General features: G+C 48.6%; 1 protein-coding gene across 3 annotated transcripts in view; it reads left to right on the forward strand.

The window, feature by feature from the left end:
- Positions 1-15: 15 nt before the first annotated feature.
- The window catches only part of THAP4 (THAP domain containing 4), a 43,656-nt gene continuing 23,786 nt past the window's right edge, over positions 16-19,885 (forward strand). The window contains exons 1-2 of one of the 3 annotated variants that reach the window (XM_035006674.1): positions 16-262; positions 2,315-3,462. In XM_035006674.1, coding sequence (XP_034862565.1) covers positions 186-262; positions 2,315-3,462 — 1,225 coding nt within the window. In that variant the 5' untranslated portion in view covers positions 16-185. Of the gene's footprint in view, positions 263-591; positions 730-2,314; positions 3,463-15,702; positions 16,633-19,885 lie in introns of those variants that run through there. The other 2 variants (XM_035006675.1, XM_035006676.1) reach the window with 2 other exon arrangements.

Consider the following 19,885-nt stretch of genomic DNA (forward strand, 5'->3'; position numbering starts at 1 on the left):
GCCGGGCGGCCGGGCGGCGGGGCGGCGGGGCGTGCGCCGCCATCTTGCCGTACGGGAGCCGCGGGGGCCGGCTCCCACGTCCCGCAGCCGTGTCGCCGCGCGCCCTCCCCTCGGGGCGGTCCCGCTCGCGGCGCGGCGAGGCGAGGGCCGGAGCCTGGCGGCGGCGCGGCGGCCTGAGGCCCGAGATGGTGATCTGCTGCGCGGCCGCGAACTGCTCCAACCGGCAGGGCAAGGGGGAGAAGCGCGCCGTCTCCTTCCACAGGTAACCCGGCTCCGCCCGCCGCCGCCCGGCCCGCCGCCCGCGCGGCTCTGCCGGCCACGCCCCCGCCCGGCCCGGCCCGGCCCGGCCCGGCCCGGCACGGCGGGGAAACTGAGGCCGCGCGGCCCGGCCCGAGGCGGGAGGCCCTCGGCGCGCCTGGCCTCGGGGCCGGTCCCGCGAGTGAGTCAGCGCCGGGCGCTGTGTGACCTTGGCCCGGGCCGCCGTCTCTGGACCGGGCGTCGCGGGCCACCGCGGCCGGCTGCGCCCCCCCCCCCCCACCGCGGCCCCGCGCCTCTCGTCCTTCCGCCACCCGGCGCCCACCCCACGCCGACTTGGAGGCCACCCGGAGGCCATCCCACGGCCACCACCGCCCTCTCCCCCCCCCACCCCACTCCGCGGCCACCCTGGGCTCCATTGATTCGGGCTGGCACCGCCAATTTCCAGACAGTGTGTTCTGGAAACGCTCTTGGGTCAGTTGTCCTCTTGCATTTGCTGTGACTTTTTTGCTCTTTTGATCGCAAGGGAGCCTGCCTTGATCTGTGCGGCTGAGTAAATGCAAGTTGTACCTCGAGGACTGACACGCGCTCCCGCACGCGGGGAGAGGTGGCCCTGCTGCGCGGCGGGGCGTCCCTGGACAGGCGGCCTCGCAGCATCCTGCGCTGGAGCAGGACGAGGCCGGCTCTGCAGCCGGAGGCTCGCCCTGCGACTCGCGGACGGGGCCCTGTTCGCCGCTTCTTGCTTGGACGCGGAGGCAGGGACAGGGCTCTGCCTTCTCGCTGGCCTGGCTCCCTTCCTGAGGGCTTCTGGAATTCAGCCTGATTCAGCGAGTCCTCTTCTGCCGGCTGGCTCCCTGGAAAGCCTCCTCGCAGATACTTCTGTTTTAGGGTACAGGGAGTTAGGTTTTAGAGACTCCAGTGGTATTTGCTACTGGTAGTTTTACTGGAAGTTCGCAGTGGTTTGTTCTCTTAAACTGTTACAATCTGTCAAAAGAACTGGCAATACATTGTGTTAGAAGCCAGCCACCATGCTTCCTTGAGAGTTTCCTTCAGAGCCTGTGTCCAGAAAGTTTTGATATTGCTTTCAAAAACCGGGCAAAGCACTGCAGAGAAGGCTGCCCTTGGCCTTCACAATGGTCTTTGCTGGTATGGGGCAAAGGATGTGGGAATTGGGGACTTCGGGAAATGGGTTCACAAAGCATTGAGGAAGTGTAGAAGGTCGTGTTGCACAGAACTTCCTGGGGAGTTAGTATCCGTCTTGGTCCTGGTTCTGGTCCACAGTGGCCACAGGTGGGTTAGATGACCTCAGGTGGAGGAGATAGCCCTCCAGAATAACCACCCCGCCCCTGGGTAGAGTTCCCTCCCAGTTTTCTAAATAGAGATCTTGTTTAAAAGAGAAGAAATAATTACTAAGTATCTTATTCAGTATATTCCGGGAGCTGGTTGCTTTTTAAAAAGCAGTTTTGCTCCTGGCAGTGGGACTGTTGAGTCTGACCTCGTCTTAGAGTCTGTCTCGCATCCTCAGCTGCTTGAGTCACAGCTCAGGCTGGGCTCAGGCACCGTCTGGGATGCTCTTCTGGCTTTTTGCTCCCCTCTCTGCTGGCCAGCGCCAGACCTGGCTTCTGAGCAGGGAGGGGAGCCAACCACCCCTGTTTTAGCACCCAGCCTGCATCCGAGGCACACCAGGAGGGTTGTTCAGCTGTGTGATTCTAGCAACTATTTCCAAGGCTTCCTGAAGCCTTTCCTGTTGTTGGATGCCATCCTGTGCAATCTCTCCTACAGGGCATTTACCACAGCCTGGGAGGAGTTACCTTCATTCTCTATTTGCCCTACCAGTTGTAAGCGCCTTAAGGGTAGGCAATGAGCCCATTATCTTTCTATCTCGTGATTACTTCCACGTGGAAGGTGTTCCTTAAATTTTTACTAAAATTTTAAATGGGTAGAGTCAATACAGGATTGGGTATTTGCAGAAACACTTGTTTTGCCTTATTATAGTTGATAAATTTGGGAGGAGACACGTAGTTACTTCTTTCTAATTCTGTTGTCATTTTTCCTGCAGGTTCCCCCTAAAAGACTCAAAACGTCTGATCCAGTGGTTAAAAGCTGTTCAGAGGGATAACTGGACCCCCACTAAGTATTCTTTCCTCTGTAGTGAACATTTCACCAAAGACAGCTTCTCCAAAAGGCTGGAGGATCAGCATCGTCTGCTCAAGCCCACGGCGGTGCCCTCCATCTTCCACCTGCCCGAGAAGAAGAGGGGCACTGGAGGTCATGGCCGCACGAGGAGAAAGGTCACCAGAAAGGCCTCGGGGGGCCTGAGGGGACACGCGAGCGGGGCGGACGGGAAAGGAGCTACAGGTTCATCATCGTCCTTGGGTGAAAACCTGATGGCCAAGCCAGGGTCCCGGAAGGTGAAGCAGGCTGCACTGCAGAATGAAACTGCGCCCAGGGCCTCCCAAGAAGCCACCAGTCCGGAGCGCACGTTGCAGGCCCCGGAAGGAACTGCAGGCGATGGTCTGGCCACGGCTGCGGCGAGCAGCCAGGGAGCAGCTGTGGATGCTGGTGGTGAGAGCACCGCCCCCGACCACGGTGACCTGGTGGATAAGAGCGGCATTTCCATGGATGACTTTACCCCGCCAGGGTCTGGGGCTTGCAAGTTTATTGGCTCACTTCATTCTTACAGTTTCTCTTCCAAGCACACTCGAGAGAGGGCATCTGTCCCCCGAGAGCCTGTTGACCGAAAGAGGCTGAAGAGAGACGTGGAGCCCGGCTGCAGCGGGACCAGCCTGGGGCCCGACAAGGGCTTGGCCCAGAGCCCCCCAAGTTCATCACTCACAGCCACGCCTCAGAAGCCCTCCCAGAGCCCCTCTGCCCCTCCGGCAGACGTCACCCCGAAGCCCGCGGCCGAAGCCGTGCAGAGTGAGCGCAGCGACGCCAGCCCCATGTCCATCAACGAGGTCATCCTGTCAGCGTCGGGGGCCTGCAAACTCATCGATTCGCTGCACTCCTACTGCTTCTCCTCCCGACAGAACAAGAGTCAGGTGTGCTGCCTGCGGGAGCAGGTGGAAAAGAAGAACGGCGAGCTGAAGACCCTGCGGCAGAGGGTCAGCCGCTCCGACAGCCAGGTGCGCAAGCTGCAGGAGAAGCTGGACGAGCTGAGGAGAGTGAGCTTCCCCTACCTGAGCGGCCTGCTGCCCTTCAGCCGCGGTCAGTACCAGAGCCTCGCGCTCCCACACTGCCTGGTCGTTGGGACGGGTTTCGTGCTGCGTGGCTGACAGTCCCTGAGCGTCTGTGTGTGTCGAGAGCGCCCAGCTGTCTCGGGAGGAGGCTCTAAAAGTAGCTGTACTTTGTAGTGAGGGAGCCTCGCTTGGAAGCTTACTTCGCTCCGGGGCGCTCGAGGGGCATTTGTAGCTGTGAGAGTTTAGCCCAGGAGAAGGGAGGCATTTCACGTCCGCTGGGAGAGCCACGACTACTCACTGCGTGGTCTCCCACCGAAACGGGAGAGGCCGCTTCCGCTGCACGCCTCACACAAACCTCACTTCCAGCTGAGTTAACGGCTCGCTGCAGAATGAAGTAGGCACAGTAAACTATTAGAAAAATGGTAGGAGACTCTGAAAATCACGGGGAGTTTCTTTCCATTTGTGTTTTAGTGAATATCCTTGAGGTTATGCCATTTTGAACATTAATAATTTCTTTAAAATTTTAAGCATCTCTTTAAGTAGAATATATTCTTTTTTTTTTTTAAAGGTTTATTTAATTGTCAGAGTGAGAGAGCGAGCACAAGCAGGGGGAGCAGCAAGCAGAGGGTAGGCTCTCCACTGAGCAGGGAGCCTGACGTGGGGCTCGATCCCAGGGCTCTGGGATCATGACCTGAGCCGAAGGTAGACGGACGCCCAACCGACTGAGCCACCCAGGCGTCCCGAATATATTCGTTTTGTAAAACTTAAAGTACTACAGGAATATATGGGCTAAGAAGTGGTGAGAGTTCCCTTTTCTCACCTCCCACCTTTTAGTCCTTGTTAAAACTTCTTGTGTAATCTTTTAGATTATTTTCTATGCTTTTATGTACATGTCTTTGTACCTGTACTGATGGGTTGGATATATATTTTATATGTTTATTGGCTCTGTTTATGCTTTTCGTCTTACTAGTGCTTGTAAAAATTGCTTTCAAGTTATTCTTTGCATTTTGAGTATAGTATTTTTTACCTGCTGTGTATCGTGGAAGATGTTTTCCTGCTTATTGTTCATTTAATCTGGATCAATATTTGTCTTTCTGGACATAATGAACACTTCGTGGGGAGGCTCTCAGTGTGACAGGCTGTTTAGGACCTCCTGGACCCCAGGGCAACAACCATCAGCACAACCAAAAACAAAAGCAGAAAAACAGACCCACCCTGTGCATTTCCAAATGCACACTGGGGGAAGAACAGCTCCAGTTGAGGACCACCGATGTACTGGTCTGCTATCATTTTAAAGCGGTTTTTGTAGTTTCTCGTAGCTGGTACTACTTTGGTACCTTTTTCTGTTCTCGGTCAGACTTCCCCAAGTCTGTCACAATTACAGGTCTTTTCAAACTAAGCCTTCGCTCCATCGAGCAAGGCTGCTTTGCTGTTTCCACTTCATTAATCCTCACTTCTTTCTACTTTTCTTCGGTTTTATTTTGTTGTTCTGGCTCCTGGAAGGAAGCGCTTAGCTTCTGCATGTGTAGTTTATATTTCCTGATACGTACTCTTGAAGGTGTTTCGCTTCTTCCATCCCGTTGGTCCCCCCGAGGATTTATCTCGTGCTCCTCTCATTGCTGTTCATTTCTGAATAGTTAGTTCAGTCTTTATTCCCTCTTTAACTGATTTAGAAGGGCTTGGAAGTTTTTCAAGTGGATGGGTTGAGGCAGGGGAGCTAATTTTTTGATTTTTTTTTTGACAGGTTCAAATATTCTATTAAGTTTTTTTTTTAAGTTCCAACGTAATTAACGTGCAGTGTTGTATTAGTTTCAGGTGTACAATCGTAGACAGGACTCTGCTCATCAAGAGAAGTGTGCTCTAATCCCCTTCACTTGTTTCACCCGTGTGTTTTTTCCCCCTCTCTTTTTTGTGATGATTTTTAAACTTTATTGTTTCAAGGTCCAGTGATTTGGTCACATAAAGATAGCTACTTTGGGGGCTCTTTTTTGGGATTTCATTGTGGTTTAGATTGGCTTGTTTTTGTGACTGTTTCATTGTGGTTTGAGAAGAATGTATCAGCCCCAGTAGTTGGTTACATTGTTCTCTGTCTCACTGAGCCTGAGTCTGGCTTGTGAGTCAACAGATCTGCGCCCTGACTTCCTGAATCCCTCGATCCCTGCGAGAGAGCGCAGAGGTGCCCGGTTCTGCTGGATGTCTCCCCACCCTGTGTCAGATGCTCAGGTGTTCCTGACGGTTGTCAACATGGAGCACCCCTTCTTTGCCCCAGTTTAAGTGTTACTTCTCTATCTCCTTATTTTTCAAACTTTTTTATATCCCTTTATTTTTTTTAGCTACATTTTAACTCAATCTGTGGGTCTTCATTTTTTATAGAGCAATTGAATCCATTTACTTGTGATTATTAATAAGTTGGAATCTGTGCCTGTTTCATTTTTTAATTTGTTAGGTTTTCTCGTTTCTTTTTCTGCTCTTCTAGTGGATGTCTTTTGGCTTTTAACAATAATCATTGAAGCTCATCTCTGTGTAACACTTCAGAGCTGATCTGCTGCTGTGCTCCACGCTCCCGGCTCCTCCCCTCTGCTCCCCTGGCCAGGACTGTCTGTGATCTTGGTTCTCTATTCCCAGCTTTCCCATCACAGCCATAATTAGATGTAAGTACACATCTGATCAGTTACTTCACTCACCACCATTTTTTGTATTCAAATGTTTCTTCCTTTCAGGGAATATTTAATGATATTTTTGGAACTCCTAGCACAGTAAAATTTTGAGAGGCATTGAGTTTGAGACGCTCCTTAGGTGCTGATGCCCGAGAGCCAGCACCTATCCTCTTAAAGTTTCGTGTGTTTGTCTGCAGTGTCGGGATGAGGTCAGGGGCATTTAAAGCCATGGGACTGAACAGGGTTTCCTGGAGAAGCTATAGCTGGGGAAGGGGCTGGGGCCCAGCCTAGGAGCAAGCCGTGTTTGTGGAGGGCAGTGGAAGAGGGCCCAGGAGAGGAGAGTGAAAGAAGGGAGTGTGGGGTCATGTCGGTCTGGAGGGGAAATGAGGGTTGCTCAGCCGCGTTCAGCCACGTTGGATCAAGCTCTGATCAGAATGGAGAAAAGACGGCTGGACTCAGCCACATGGGGTCACTGGTGATCACGCTCTCCCTGGAGCAGTGGGAATGCTGCTGGGTCCAGAGGGTGAAGGTGGGGCTGGGGTGAGGCATTTGAAGAGGTTTAGCCATGGAGGAGTGGACAGTAACTGAAGGGGAACATGGCTCCAGGGGGGAGTTTTATTTGTGGAGATAAGCAAGCAGCTGTCTGTGCTGCTGGTGGGCGGGATGGAGAGGAGGAGTGCCGAGGGCCAGGAAGGAGTGTGCTGGGGCCCTGGGGGGGTGCCTGGCGAGGGGCTGGAGGTGTACCTGCACCTGTGCTCCCTGGAGGATGAGGCTGGTCGCTGGTGTGGAGTGGAGGGGAGGGTGCAAGGGGTGTTAGGGAGTGGCGGGGGAGGGAGGGCGGCTTCCCTGGCATGGTCTCCGAGGGCTGCCTGGAGCCCCTGATTCAAAATGTCTTCCATCTTAAGGGTTCCCAGTGGTATCGTGAATTTGTTAGTCAGTGAAGGAAACTTTAGGGATCTTATGTCAAAGGAGCTACCCATGTGTTTATTCAGTCCATTATCTTTAGCCCGTCCTTTATTTCTGGACAGATTCTGTACAACAGGGCAGCTGGGCCAGGGGCCTACAGGTTCCGGGTGCAGAGTTTTGCCCTCCAGAAAGCTGGTGCTGATTGGCCTTCTCACAGCGTGCTCACAGGGAGGAGTTCCACCCTCTTCCTGCCATGGTTTATTTACATGCTGCCTGACCACCCATGCTGGCCCACCTGTTAGCCCAGGGGTGCACTCCCTCAAGTTGGGAACCAACATGGATACATGGTTACTAACGAAGACCTTCGTGCATATTTCAGTGTACTGTCTTGCACTTGGATTTTGATAAATGGGTAACCTCAGTATCCTACCACTGCCCTAAAAATCCCTGTGCTCCATGTGGTCCCCTCCTCCCTTCCAAGCCCTGGCACCACTGGTCTTTTTAGTGTTTCTGTCATTTTGCCTTTTCCAGAATGTCCTGTAGGTGGATCTATAGAATATATTGGAATATATGGATCCTATGGAATAGATACACAGCTCTTTCAGATTGGCTTCTTTCACTTAAGCAATATGTATATATTTAAGGTTCCTGTCTGTCTTTTTGTGGCTTGATGGCTCATTGTTTTACCTTTTTTTTTTTTTACACTTAGTTAAAATATACAGAACAAAAAAAAACCTTACCATTGTAACCATTTTTAGTTGTAGAGTTCAGTGGTATTAAATACATTCAGATGTTTGTGCAGCTATTACCACTTTCCATCCCCATAACTCTGGTTAGTCTGAAACTCGATACCTATTAAATGGTAACTCTCCTGTCTCCCTTCCCCTCAACCCTTGGCAGTCACCATTCTACTTTTTTTGCTGTGAGCTCGACGCCTCCGAGTGGCTTGTGTAAGAGGAATAATACTTGTATTTGTCCTTTTGTCACTGGCTTATTGCACTTAATATAATGTCCTTAAGTTGTAGTTTGTCACAGAACTTGCGTCCTCTTTAAGGCTGAATCAGCTTATTCCGTCATGTGAATGGACTACATCTTGCTCATCCATTCATGGGTTGTGTCCACATCTTCATCATCATGAGTAATGCTGCTGTGAACAAATCTCTCTTCGAGACCTTACTTTCAGTTGTTCTGAGTATATACCCAGAAGTGGAATTGTTGGATCATGTGGTAGTTCTGTGTTTAATTCCTTTGAGGACTCCTGTGCTGTTTTCCACACTGACTGCACCATCTTAACGTTCCCGACAGTCGCACATGGGCTCCATCTGCATCCTCAGCAACACTGGCTGTTTCCTGTTCGCTTGATCCCAGCCATCCCTGTGGGTTCTGATCAGCACTTCCCTAATGATCAGTGATGTTGAACATCTTTTCATGCGCTTATTGGCCATTTGTGTGTCTTTGGAGAAAAGTCTCGATTATCCGTTGAGTTGGGTTTGTCCTGTTCCCATTGCTGAGTTTTAGGACTTCTCTGTCTGCTATGGACATCAATCTCTGATCAGAAACAGGATGTGTAAATATTTCTCCCATTCTGTGGGGTACCCTTTTATTCTGTGGGTAGTGCCTTTTGATGTACAAATTTTTTAAATTTTCATGAAGTCAAATTTGTCTGTTTTTTCCTTGTATTACCTGTGCCCATAGTATATCTTATCCGCGAAATCATTGCCGAGTCAGTGGCCGTGAAGCTTTTGTGCTGTTTTCTTCTAAGAGTTGTAGTGTTTGAGGTCTTACAGTTAGGTTCTTGATCTATTTTGAATAAATTTTTAAAGGTGTTACATAAGGATCCAACTTTATTCCTTTGCAGGTGGATATCCAGTTTTCCCAGCACCGTATGTTTGAAAACATTGTCCTTTCTCCATTGAATGAATGGTCATGGCTCCCTTGTCAAAAACCAGTTGACCGTATACATACAAGGGTTTATTTCTGGGCTCTCGATAATCTGTTCCATTGTTTTATATCTGTCTTTATGCCAACACCACACTGTTTTTATTACCGTAGCTTTGTAGTGAGTTGTAAAATCTGGAAGTGTGAGTCATCTAATTTTGTTCTTCAGGATCATTTTGGCTATTCTGGGGCTCTTGAGATTCCACATGAATTTTTATTTATTTATTTATTTACTTATTTATTTATTTATTTATTTATAAAGATTTTTACTTATTTATTTGACAGAGACACAGCGAGAGAGGGAACACAAGCACGGGGAGCGGGAGAGGGGAAAGGCCTCCCGCTGAGCAGGGAGCCCAACGTGGGGCTCGATCCCAGGACCCTGGGATCATGACCCGAGCCGAAGGCAGACGCTCAGCGACTGAGCCACCCAGGCGCCCCTCCACGTGAATTTTAAAATGGGTTTTTCTATTTCTACAAGCAACATTATTGGGGTTTTGATAGGGATTGCATTAAATCTGTAAATTGCTTTGGGTATTGTCAACACTTTAACAATATTAAGCCTTGATAAACATAGGATTTGTTCCCATTTATTTATGTTTCTCCGGATGTCCAGTTGTTCCAGCACCGTTTGTCGAGAAGACTATCTTTTCTCCACCGAGTTGCCTTTGCCCCTTTGTTAAAAATCAGGTGCAGGAATTAGTGTGGATCTATTTCTGGACTCTCTGCGTGTGGTGTTGATCTGTGTAGCTACTGTTCCATCAGCACCATGCTGTAGTGATTATTGTAGCTTGTAGCTTTTACTAAGTTTTGAAATATAGGGGATTGTGAGTTTTCCAACTTTATTCTTTTCCGTGAATGTTGTGTTGGCTGTTCTGGGTCTTTTGCCTCTCCATATAAACTTTAGAATCAGCTGGTTGATTTCCAGGAAATGGCTTGTTGGGATTTTGACATTGCGATTGTGTTGAATCTATAGATCAACTTGGGAAGAATTGACATCTTAACAGTATTGAATCTTTGGTGCATCAACATGGAATATCTATCCATTTATTTAGATCTTTTATTTTCTTCAGAGTTTCATACTCCAGTTGTTTCTTGCTGGTGTATAAGAGAACAATTGACTTTCGTTTGTTAACCTTGTATTCTGCAACCTTGCTGTCATTGCTAATCAATTCCAGGTTTTTTATCAATTCTCTGGGATTTTCTACATGGATAGTCATGTCATCTGCAAACAAAGATGGTTTTATTTTTTCTGTCCCAACTTGTATACCTTTTATTTCCTTTTTTATTACATCAAGTAGGATTTCCAGCTCATTGTTGACTATGAATGGTGCGGATCTTAGTAGGAGAGCTTTTGAGTTTCTCACTATTGAGTATGATGTTAGCTGTAAGGTTTTATCAGTGATGTTCTTTATTAAGTTAGGAAGTTTCCCTTTATTCCTAGTTTATCAAGAGTTTTTATCAGGTATGGGTATTGGATTTTGTTAAACACTCTGTCTGCATCTATTGAGGTCATTATGTGGTGTTTTTTCTTCTAGCCTTTTGGTGTGGTGAGTTACATTAATTAATTAATTACATTAATGGATTGTGGAGTGCTGAACCAGCCTTGCATACCTGGAATAAACCCACAGCCCTGGTGTATAATTCACTTTCTTACATTTTTGGATTCAATTTGCTAAATGCTTGTTAAGGATTTTTGCATCTATGTTCATGAGAGATATTTGTCTGTAGTTTCCTTTCTTGTTATATCTTTGTCTGGTTTTGGTGTTAGGGTACGACACATCTCATAGAATGAGTTAGGAAATATTCCCTCTGCTTCTATCTTCTACGAGAAATTATAGAGAATTGGTATAACTTCTTCCTTAATTCTTTTTTTTTTTTTTAATATTTTATTTGTTTATTTGACAGAGAGAGACACAGTGAGAGAGGGAACACAAGCAGGGGGAGTGGGAGAGGGAAAAGCAGGTTTCCCACTGAGCAGGGAGCCCAATGTGGGGCCTGATCCCAGGACCCTGGGATCATGACCTGAGCCGAAGGCAGACGCTTGACCGACTGAGCCACCCAGGCACCCTGACTTCTTCCTTAATTCTTTGGTATAGTTCGTTGATAAACCCATCTAGGCCTGGTACTTTTTGTTTTGGAAGGTTATTCAATTTCTTTGAGGGATATAGACCTCTTCAGATTATTAGTTCTGTGTGACTTTTGGTAATATATGTCTTTCAGGGAATTGGTCCATTTCACCTAACCCCCTGACTGACCTTCTAATGTCCACAGGATTTGTAGTGATGGCCCTCTTTTATTTATAATATTGGTATTTTACGTTCTGTCTTTCTGTTTCTCTGTTCTTACTTAACTGGACTAGATGTTTATCAATGTTACTGATCTTTTAAAAAACCTTTGATGTTGACTTTTTTGTTTATTGTGTTTATTTTCAATTTCATTGGTTTCTGGTCTAATTTTCTTTTTTCTTCTGTTTGCTTTCGACTTAATTGCTCTTCTTTTCCTACTTTCCTAAAGTGGAAACTTAGATTATTGATTTTTAGGGGCGCCTGGGTGGCTCAGTTGTTGAGCGTCTGCCTTCGGCTCAGGTCATGATCCCCGAGTCCTGGGATTGAGCCTCGCATTGGGCTCCCTTCCCAGCGGGAAGCCTGCTTTTCCCTCTCCCACTCCTCCCTGCTTGTGTTCCCTCTCTCGCTGTGTCTCTCTCTGTCAAATAAATAAATAAATAAAAATTTAAAAAAAATAGATTATTGATTTGAGATATTTTTTCTAATATACTCATTCAGTGCTGTAAATTTTCCTCTAAACATCGCTTTTACTGCACCCTACAAAATTTGATAAGGTGTATTTTTCATTATGTTCAAATAATTTTTTATTTCTCTTGACCCACTTGTTACTTAGAAGTGTCTCATATAATCTACAAATATTTGGGGATTTTTCAACTACCTTGCTGTTACTGACTTCCAATTTAATTCCATTGTGGTCTCAAAGCGTACTTTGTTTGATTTCTAGTCTGTTAAATTTGTGAAGATATGTTTTATGGTTTTGGTGAATGTTCCATGTGAGCTTCAGAAGAATGTGTGTTCTGCTGTTGGATGAAGTAGTTGTTAGTTTGGGTTCTTCAGAGAAACAGAACCAGTAGGATGTGTCTATATACACAGAGAATAGGAGATTTTCTTATAGGAATTGGCCCCCATGGTTATGAATGGCAGGATGGGGTACCAGAAAAGCTGGGGGCATCATTTAGTCCCTGTCCAAAGGCCTGAGAATTGTCAGGGGGGTGAGGGAATGGGGTGTGAGTCCTAGTCTGAGTCTGACTGAGTCTGAAGACAGGAGCACTGATGTCCCAGGACTGATAGACACCCGGCTGAACCAGAGAGCAAATTTCCCCTTCCTCTGCCTTTTTGTACTATGCAGTCCTTCAGTGCCCACCCACATAGGGGAGGGCCCTCTGCTTTATTCTGTTCACCAATTCACATGCTTCCGGAAACTCCCTCACAGACTTGCCCAGGAGTAATGTCTTACCAGCTCTCTGCACATCTCTTAGCCCCCTCAAGTGGACATACGAAGTTACCTATCACGGTAACTCGTAGACATCAGTTACGTCCAGGTGACTGATGATGCAGTTGAGTTCAGCCAAGTCCTTCTGATTTTCTGCTGCTGGATCTGTCCGTTCCTGACAGAGGAGTGTTGAAGTCTCCAACCGTACGGTGGATTTGTGTGTTTCCATTACAGTTCTATCAATCTTGGTCTCACATACGTGGACATCAAGGATTCTCCTGTCTTCTTGGAGTATTGACATATTTGTTATATAATGCTCCTCTTTAGCACTGATCATTTTTCTTGTCCTAATGTCTGCTTGTCTGAACTTAATATAGTCTTGCAGCTCTCTCTTGATAGCATGGTAAGTCTTGCTCTGTCCCTCTACCTTTGATCTGCGTCTTTATATTTGAAGTGGGTTTCTATAGATGACAGATACTGGGGTCTTTTTCTTCGGTCTACTCTGACAGTCTCCATCATTTAATTGGTGTACTCGGACCATTCACATTTAAAGTAGTTATTGCTACAGTTGTACTAATATCTCTCGTGTCTGTAGCTGCTTCCTGTTGGCTTCTTGTGTGTCGTTCTCTCCTTTTCCGCCTTCTCTGGTTCTGATTGCGCGTTGTGTGTGATTTCCCCTTCCCTAGCAGATGGATTTTACTTCTTGCGGGAACTCTGTTTGTGGTGCCCTGGAGTCTTCACATTCGCAGGTCCTCTGCGTCCACTAGCGGAGAGTCCTGCTTCCCCAGTAGCGCCAGCGCCTTGGAGTGGGACATCCCAGTTTCTCCCTGTCGTCCCTTATAAAATTGCGGTCATTTATTTCCTTTGTACATGTGCTGTAATCACACCATCATTAATCTGAACAAACATTTATCTGTTGGGTCAATTAAGAATAAGAGAGGGGCACCTGCCTGGCGCAGTTGGGTGGGCGTCTGACTCAGTTTCAGCTCAGGTCGTGATCTCAGGGTCGTGAGAACAAGCCCCGCATCAGGCTCTGCTCAGCACAGAGTCTGCCTCAGACTCTCTGTTCCTCTGCCCCTACCCCCTCCCCGCGCCCCGGGCTCTCCTCTCTCTAATAAATAAATCTTTAAAAAAAAAAAAAAAGTAGTAGTAGTAGAAGAAAGAGAAAAGATTTTATTTTACCTTCACGTATTCCTTCTCCAGCGCTCTTCTCTGCCTGCAGATTCAGGTTTCTGACCTACATCCTCCTCCCTGAAGAACTTCTAATATTTCTTACAGGGCATGTAATTCCCTCTGGTTTTGTTTGAAAAAGTCTTTAGTTTTTCTTTACTTTTGAAGGGCTGTTTTTTTTTTAAGTTTTTATTTTAATTTTCATTTTTAATTTTAAGTTTCTTTTTAATTCCAGTCAGTTAGCATATGGTGTTGTATTTGAAGGACTGTATCACTGGATATAGAATTCTACTCTTGTTTGCTTACGAGTCGCCCACTGTGATTCTTACCCATTTTGTTCTGTGGGTAAGAATTGTTTCCTCTGGCTTCTTTCAAGACTCTCCATCTTTGGTTTTGGACAATTTGAATATGAAATGCCTAGATGTAGATTTTTTGGCATTTATTGTGCTTGGTGTCATCTGGGCTTCCTGGATCTGTGGTTTGCTGACATCTATTCTGAAAACTTCGCAGCTGTTACTTCACATGTCTTCTTCCTTTCTGTCGTGTCCACTATGCGTGGACAATTTTATGATTGCCCCCCAGTCCTCCAGTATTCTGTGCGTGCTGCTCTTGGCATCTCGGGGCGGGGAGGGGGGGTTCTACTGAACATCCTCAAGTTCACTGGCTCTGTCCTTGACCCCATGTGCCCCGGGCTTCACTTCTGTTGCTACGGCTCTCGTGTGCAACCTTTCCTTTGGGTTCTTCCTCAGCAGCCTCTCCTCCTACAGAGCGCCTCTGTCCATGCACAGGTGTGCTTTCTCCATGAGGACCCTTAGATGAATCAGTTCTTTTAAATTCCAAGTCTGAGGATTCCAGAACCACTGCCTCATCTGCATCAGGTTCTGATGTGGTCTCTTCGGATTGCGTTTTTTCCTCGCTTTTTAGCATGGCTCGTAATTTTTTTAAGAGGTGGACATGGTATAACAGGTAATAGAAGCTGAGCCGAACAGGCTTTTGGCTGGAGGTGTCGGGTCGGCCAGCCTGGCAGGTGGGTTGTATCTGAGCTGAACAGGCTTTTGGCTGGAGGTGTCGGGTTGGCCTGCCTGGCAGGTGGGTTGTATCTCATCTCTAGTGCAGTCCTGGTGGCTTCACATTCCTCTCCAGTCTTCACTGTTTGTCTCAGGACTCCCTCCCAGCAAGAGCACCTGGGGCTTTTTCTGCTCTGATCCCCTTACCTGCTGGAGCCTTGAGGAGTGGCATGGGGGGGGGGGACATTCTGCAGTGTCAGGGTTGGGGTTCAGCCTTGTGAGGCCTATGTTTCTGGGCTGTGACCTTCCCGACTCCTCCTGGAGTGAGAAGGGGAAGGTGGAGCGGCTTGTGGGGAAAGCCCTGCCCCCAGGTGAAGTAAAGCTCAGGTGAGATCATCTCCCCTGCCAAGCCTCCTTTCCTGTTGGAGAGTGCTCTGACCTTAGTTCAGAACTGTTCCTTCCCCTCCCACTGCAGAGACACGGGGTTCTTTTTCTTGGATTTTCACGGTGAGCACTTGTTGGGTTCCTGGAAGTCAGACCCATGGAAGCATGGGGCCTCCAGCAGACTGTCATGCTCATCTGCACTCAGCTCCAGCCTCCTGCCCAGTTGCCATCTGTGGTCCCTATCAGCTTGCGTCTGCTCCCGGTGAGCACGTCCTCCAAGTTCTAGGAGACCTGGGACCTCACTTCTCTGATGGGCCCAAGCAAAGTCACTGATTTTCAGTTTGTTCCATGTTTTCTTGTTGTAAGGACAGGAGTTAGGGCTTCTAAGGTCTTTATAGGTCAGAGTTGAACCTTGAAGCCCCCACCCCTGCTTTTAACGTGGTTATTGTTAAGATATAGGAAAGCTACAAATTTTAGTAACCAATCATTCTATCAAAATCACTTAATCTAGGGTCGCCTGGGTGGCTCAGTCGGCTGAGCGACTGCCTTCGGCTGAGGTCATGGTCCTGGAGTCCCGGGATCGAGTCCCGCATCGGGCTCCCTGCTCGGCAGGGAGTCTGCTTCTCCCTCTGACCCTCCTCCTCCTCATGCTCTCTGTCTCTCGTTCTCTCTCGCAAATAAATAAAAAATCTTAAAAAAAAAAATCACTTAATCTAATAGTTTTTCAGTGGAGACTTTTGAGTTAACTAGGTAATCAACCATAACTTTTGCAAATTAAAATTACTGGGTCTCCTTTTATGTCTTTTGTATTTTACAGAAACATGCTCTACTTCCTGTCATTTCTTTTTTTCCCTGCGTGCACACACACCTTCCCATCTCATGGGTAATCATTTTAGAAAAACAGCCTCCCCTGCTATGCCGTGCAAGTGGGGTACAGACTGGCCACCCATGGCAGGACAGTGTCTGCCCCATCTGGGACGGCCAGTGCAGCCTGGGCTCTCTCCCTGTTGTGTCAGAAACTGTCGTCACTAACACAAAGCAGTGTGAGGGTGGGAGGCGCCAGGAAGCAGTCTGTCCCAGTGAGTGTGTCTGCTCCCTTCCTGTTCTTGGGGCCCTCCCGCCTGCTGACACCTTTGCCCAGAGACAGAGCAGTGTCCGAGCCTCCACTCTTAAAGCCAAGATAAGTGGGCCACCAGCCCTCTAGGAGACAGAGAGATGGGGACGCATCAGGAGTTTCCAGAGTGACTCTTCCAGAAACAGCTTTTGCTGTGTGCCTGGCTCCGCCCGCTTCCCTGCGACACAGATCGGTTCCCTCCAGGGTCCCCGGTGGAAGTAGCAGAGGGCGGAAGCCCCCTCCTCACTCCCTGGCCTGTCCCACCGTCGTCCGAGTCGACTGGGTCTGCTCCCACATCCAAGGTTCAGTTCCCTCCAGGTCTCTGTGTCCCCACGGGTTTCTGAGGAACCATCTCCTAGGGTAGAACTACAGTTCCCAGAATGCCGTCTTCAGTTTGGTATTATTCACTTCCTGCCAAGCTGCTAACAGCCAGGTACAAACGTTTCCCGTCAATGGGCAGAAAACAACCTTGAAGAACCTTGACAGAGTCTGGAGTTCAGAAAACTTACCATCACTGATGGGTAAGCCTGCTTGCGCTCTTAGGCCAAAAAGTGAAAATTTAATTTTCTTGGAGAAAATTTAAATTCTTGTTTTTGCATTTTGGTTGAGATGTTAATAAAAGAAAAAAGAAATAAGAAAAAATTGCATATAAAGGCCTGTCTGGTTTACTTGAAGAGGTTAAAAGTGGCAAATAGGCTTAAATCCCTTAATTTTTTATGTTTTTTGTTTGACTTTTAAGTTCATTTTACTTTTATTTTTCTAGTGAAGTATCATTTACATGGAGTAAATACACAAATTCTAAGGATTTAGTTGGATGAATTTTGATATACACATGTAGACTCTTGTAACCTGACATTTGGGCCTCAGGGTTACCTTGTTGGTTCTCCCCTGCAACGCTTCATTGGAAACGAGAGACCGAGGCTGTGGTGGGCCGTGGGCGGTGGTGCGAGGGGGTGGGGGCTGCGGAGCCCGCCCTACCAAGCAACCTGGCTGTGCTGGCCACCGTGGGGCGGCAGACCTGGAAGGAGGCGTGGGACCCGCCTGCCCTATATTCAGGTAAGATTATGACAGCCAGCCAGGAGAGCTAACTTGGAAGTGTTTCTGGGAGCCGTCAGGAGTGCTGACGCAGAATCAGATGCGGCTTCACGGTATTGGGCATTCCGTGTGTGTGCTGGTCGGTGAAGCTTGGCCGGAGGGGGAGAGTCTCCTGACGTTGATTTCATAGCGTGCACCTTCAACTCCACGCAGGTGCTTGCTTTTTCTTTTCTTCATTTTTTTAAATTTTTTTTAAGATTATTTATTTGACAGAGACACAGAGAGGGAACACAAGCAGGGGGAGCAGGAGAGGGAGAAGCAGGCTTCCCGCAGAGCAGGGAGCCCGATATGGGGTTCGAGATCTCAGGACCCTGGGATCATGACCTGAGCTGAAGGCAGACGCTCAACCAACTGAGCCACCCAGGCACCCCGATGCTTGCTTTTTCTACTCAAAATGGTGCTTCTGATTTTTTGAGAGTCATTTTAGAATTTTTTAACGTGCCACCAGGTAAAAGGCTTCCCTTTCACCTCGTGCAGTGCTGTAGAGCGTTTGTCTGTAGAGGCTTTCCCTCAGGAGCTCTGTGGGCCTCAGAAACAGCCAGCGTCTGAAGTGAGTCGTGTTTCCACAAGGCCTGGCCAGCTTCACTTACAGAGGCCCCACGTAACCTGCGTGTGCCTTCCCACCGCGGCAGAGTCATGGAATGGGTTTAGACAGAACTGGTTAGAGGCAGAAGTCAGGCCCTCGGCCATCTCTCCCACTTGCTCTTCTGGAGACACCCTCCCACCCCGTGTTCAGGTGCCATGACCATGCTGCGCTCGCCCCTCTCGGGGTCCTGACCAATCCTGGGATGGCCTCTACCTTGGTCTCCCATACCCCTCCAGGCTGCCAGCCTGGGACACCAGCCACTGCTGGACTTGACTCCAGCTGACCCCCGCCTGGCCTCCTACCTCTGTCCTCATCCACTTCCCTGACCCCCATTCCTGTGTTCTGGTTCTGGCAACTCTGTTCTCCGGGCTTCCAGCCTCCGTTCCCACCTGGGCAGGCCGTCCCCGTCCACCTCACCCAGCTCCTCCCCTGCGGTCCTCCTGTCCCCGGCCTGAGCCCCCACGGCACAGCACCTGTACTCAGATCTGGCCTGGGGACACTGACACCCAGGAAAGAGCGAACAGGTCTGACCGGGGCTAGCGGACCGCCGCCGGCTATTGTGTCCCCAGGCCCTGCATCAGTGCCCCAAAGCTATGAAGTCTGCAGGCTGGGCTCTGTGTTTGTGTGCATTTGTTAGCCGGCTGGCTGGTCACGGTCTCCCGTTCCCTGTCCCTTCACAGGACCCTCCCTGGGGCACCGTTTCCTGTCTTCTCGCTCCTGCTGGTGTCATTTTCAGTTGTTTGTATGGGTATCTCTTGCCTACTAGCAAACGAGGGCCAAGGCAGAAAGCTCTGGGGTTCACCAAGGATCATCCTCAGGGCCTGGGCCCCTGGAGGGGTGTCCGGAGGACTGGGACTGCTGTGCTCTCACTCCCCACTGACCCACGCCTCACACGCAAACTGTTGTTGCTTTAATTCGAACACATCTTTAGAAATTGGGATATTTAACCCCCCAATCAGTAGTTCTGGATTTTCTTAAAGTAGAAGATCCGCAACAGAAGGCCCTCCCCCCGTGGGCAGCAGTTGGCTAGCACGGACCAGAGGCCCTGGGAGGCTAGGCTGCCTGTCACCTCACCATCCACGACCCCATGCTGCAGCCACATAGTAAACAGGTCCTGGGAAGGCATTTCGGGCTCTGATTTTTTGTTCGTTTTGCCTCTGAATGTTTTCATTGCGGTACAGTTTAAGTAAGTGAAACAGCCCTTAGGTGCTCCCCTGAGACTTCAGATGGGTGCAGAAACCTGTGTGACGCACCCCCATCCAGAATCCCCAGGTTCTCTTGTGCTCTCCCACCCCAGCCCCCACCCCACCACTGCTGTGCTTCTCACCGTCTTCTAGAATTTCATGCAGATGGAATCACAGAATACGTACGTGTTTGTGTCTGCCTTCTCTTTTGTGGCATAACATTTTTGAGGGAGATCTGATAGTGTTTTAATTTCTAGCCTTGCTGCATCGTGATCAATGTGGTGGGAACTCTTTCTACTTTTTGAAACTTAGCGGGTTTTCTCCAACCATTTATAAGGTCCATTTTCATGAATATTCCAGAGGAACTTGAAGGTGTGTTCCCTAGTTTTCAGGTGCAGAGTGCAGGGTCCCCCCACCAGAACTAGCTCCTCGTTGTAGGAGGTGTGGAGGTCAGTTGGACACAGTGCAGGCGGGACTCCCTTTCGTTGCTTTCCGTGAGCATCCATGTGTCTCCCGCAGGTCCTGGGCTGTGAATCTGTGCTGCATTTGGTGCATCAGTCTCTCCGACCGGGGTCTTCGTCCTGACTTGGCCGTTCTTTGTTCAATGCATTTTGGCTTGAAGTTCATTGTCCCTCATAGTGAGATCATGATGTTTGCTCTCCTGCTGCCTCCCTTTGCCTGGCTCTGAAATGCCTTTCCAAATCACTCTTAGCTCTGGTGCATCTCTCACTTATAGCAAGAGTTGAGGGTCTTAATTTGTGATCCATTCTGAAAAGCTTGTTCTTTTCATGTGTGATTTCAGGTGTGTTTGGCCTTCGTTCTGCCTCGCTTTTTATATTGTGCCTGTGGTATTTTGCTTTTATTTTATTGTCTTAAAGATTTTATTTACTTATTTGACAGACATAGCGA

Source organism: Mirounga leonina, unplaced genomic scaffold, assembly GCF_011800145.1.
Source record: "Mirounga leonina isolate KUSES-001 unplaced genomic scaffold, KU_Mleo_1.0 Mir_151, whole genome shotgun sequence".
Classification (NCBI taxonomy): Eukaryota; Metazoa; Chordata; class Mammalia; order Carnivora; family Phocidae; genus Mirounga; species Mirounga leonina.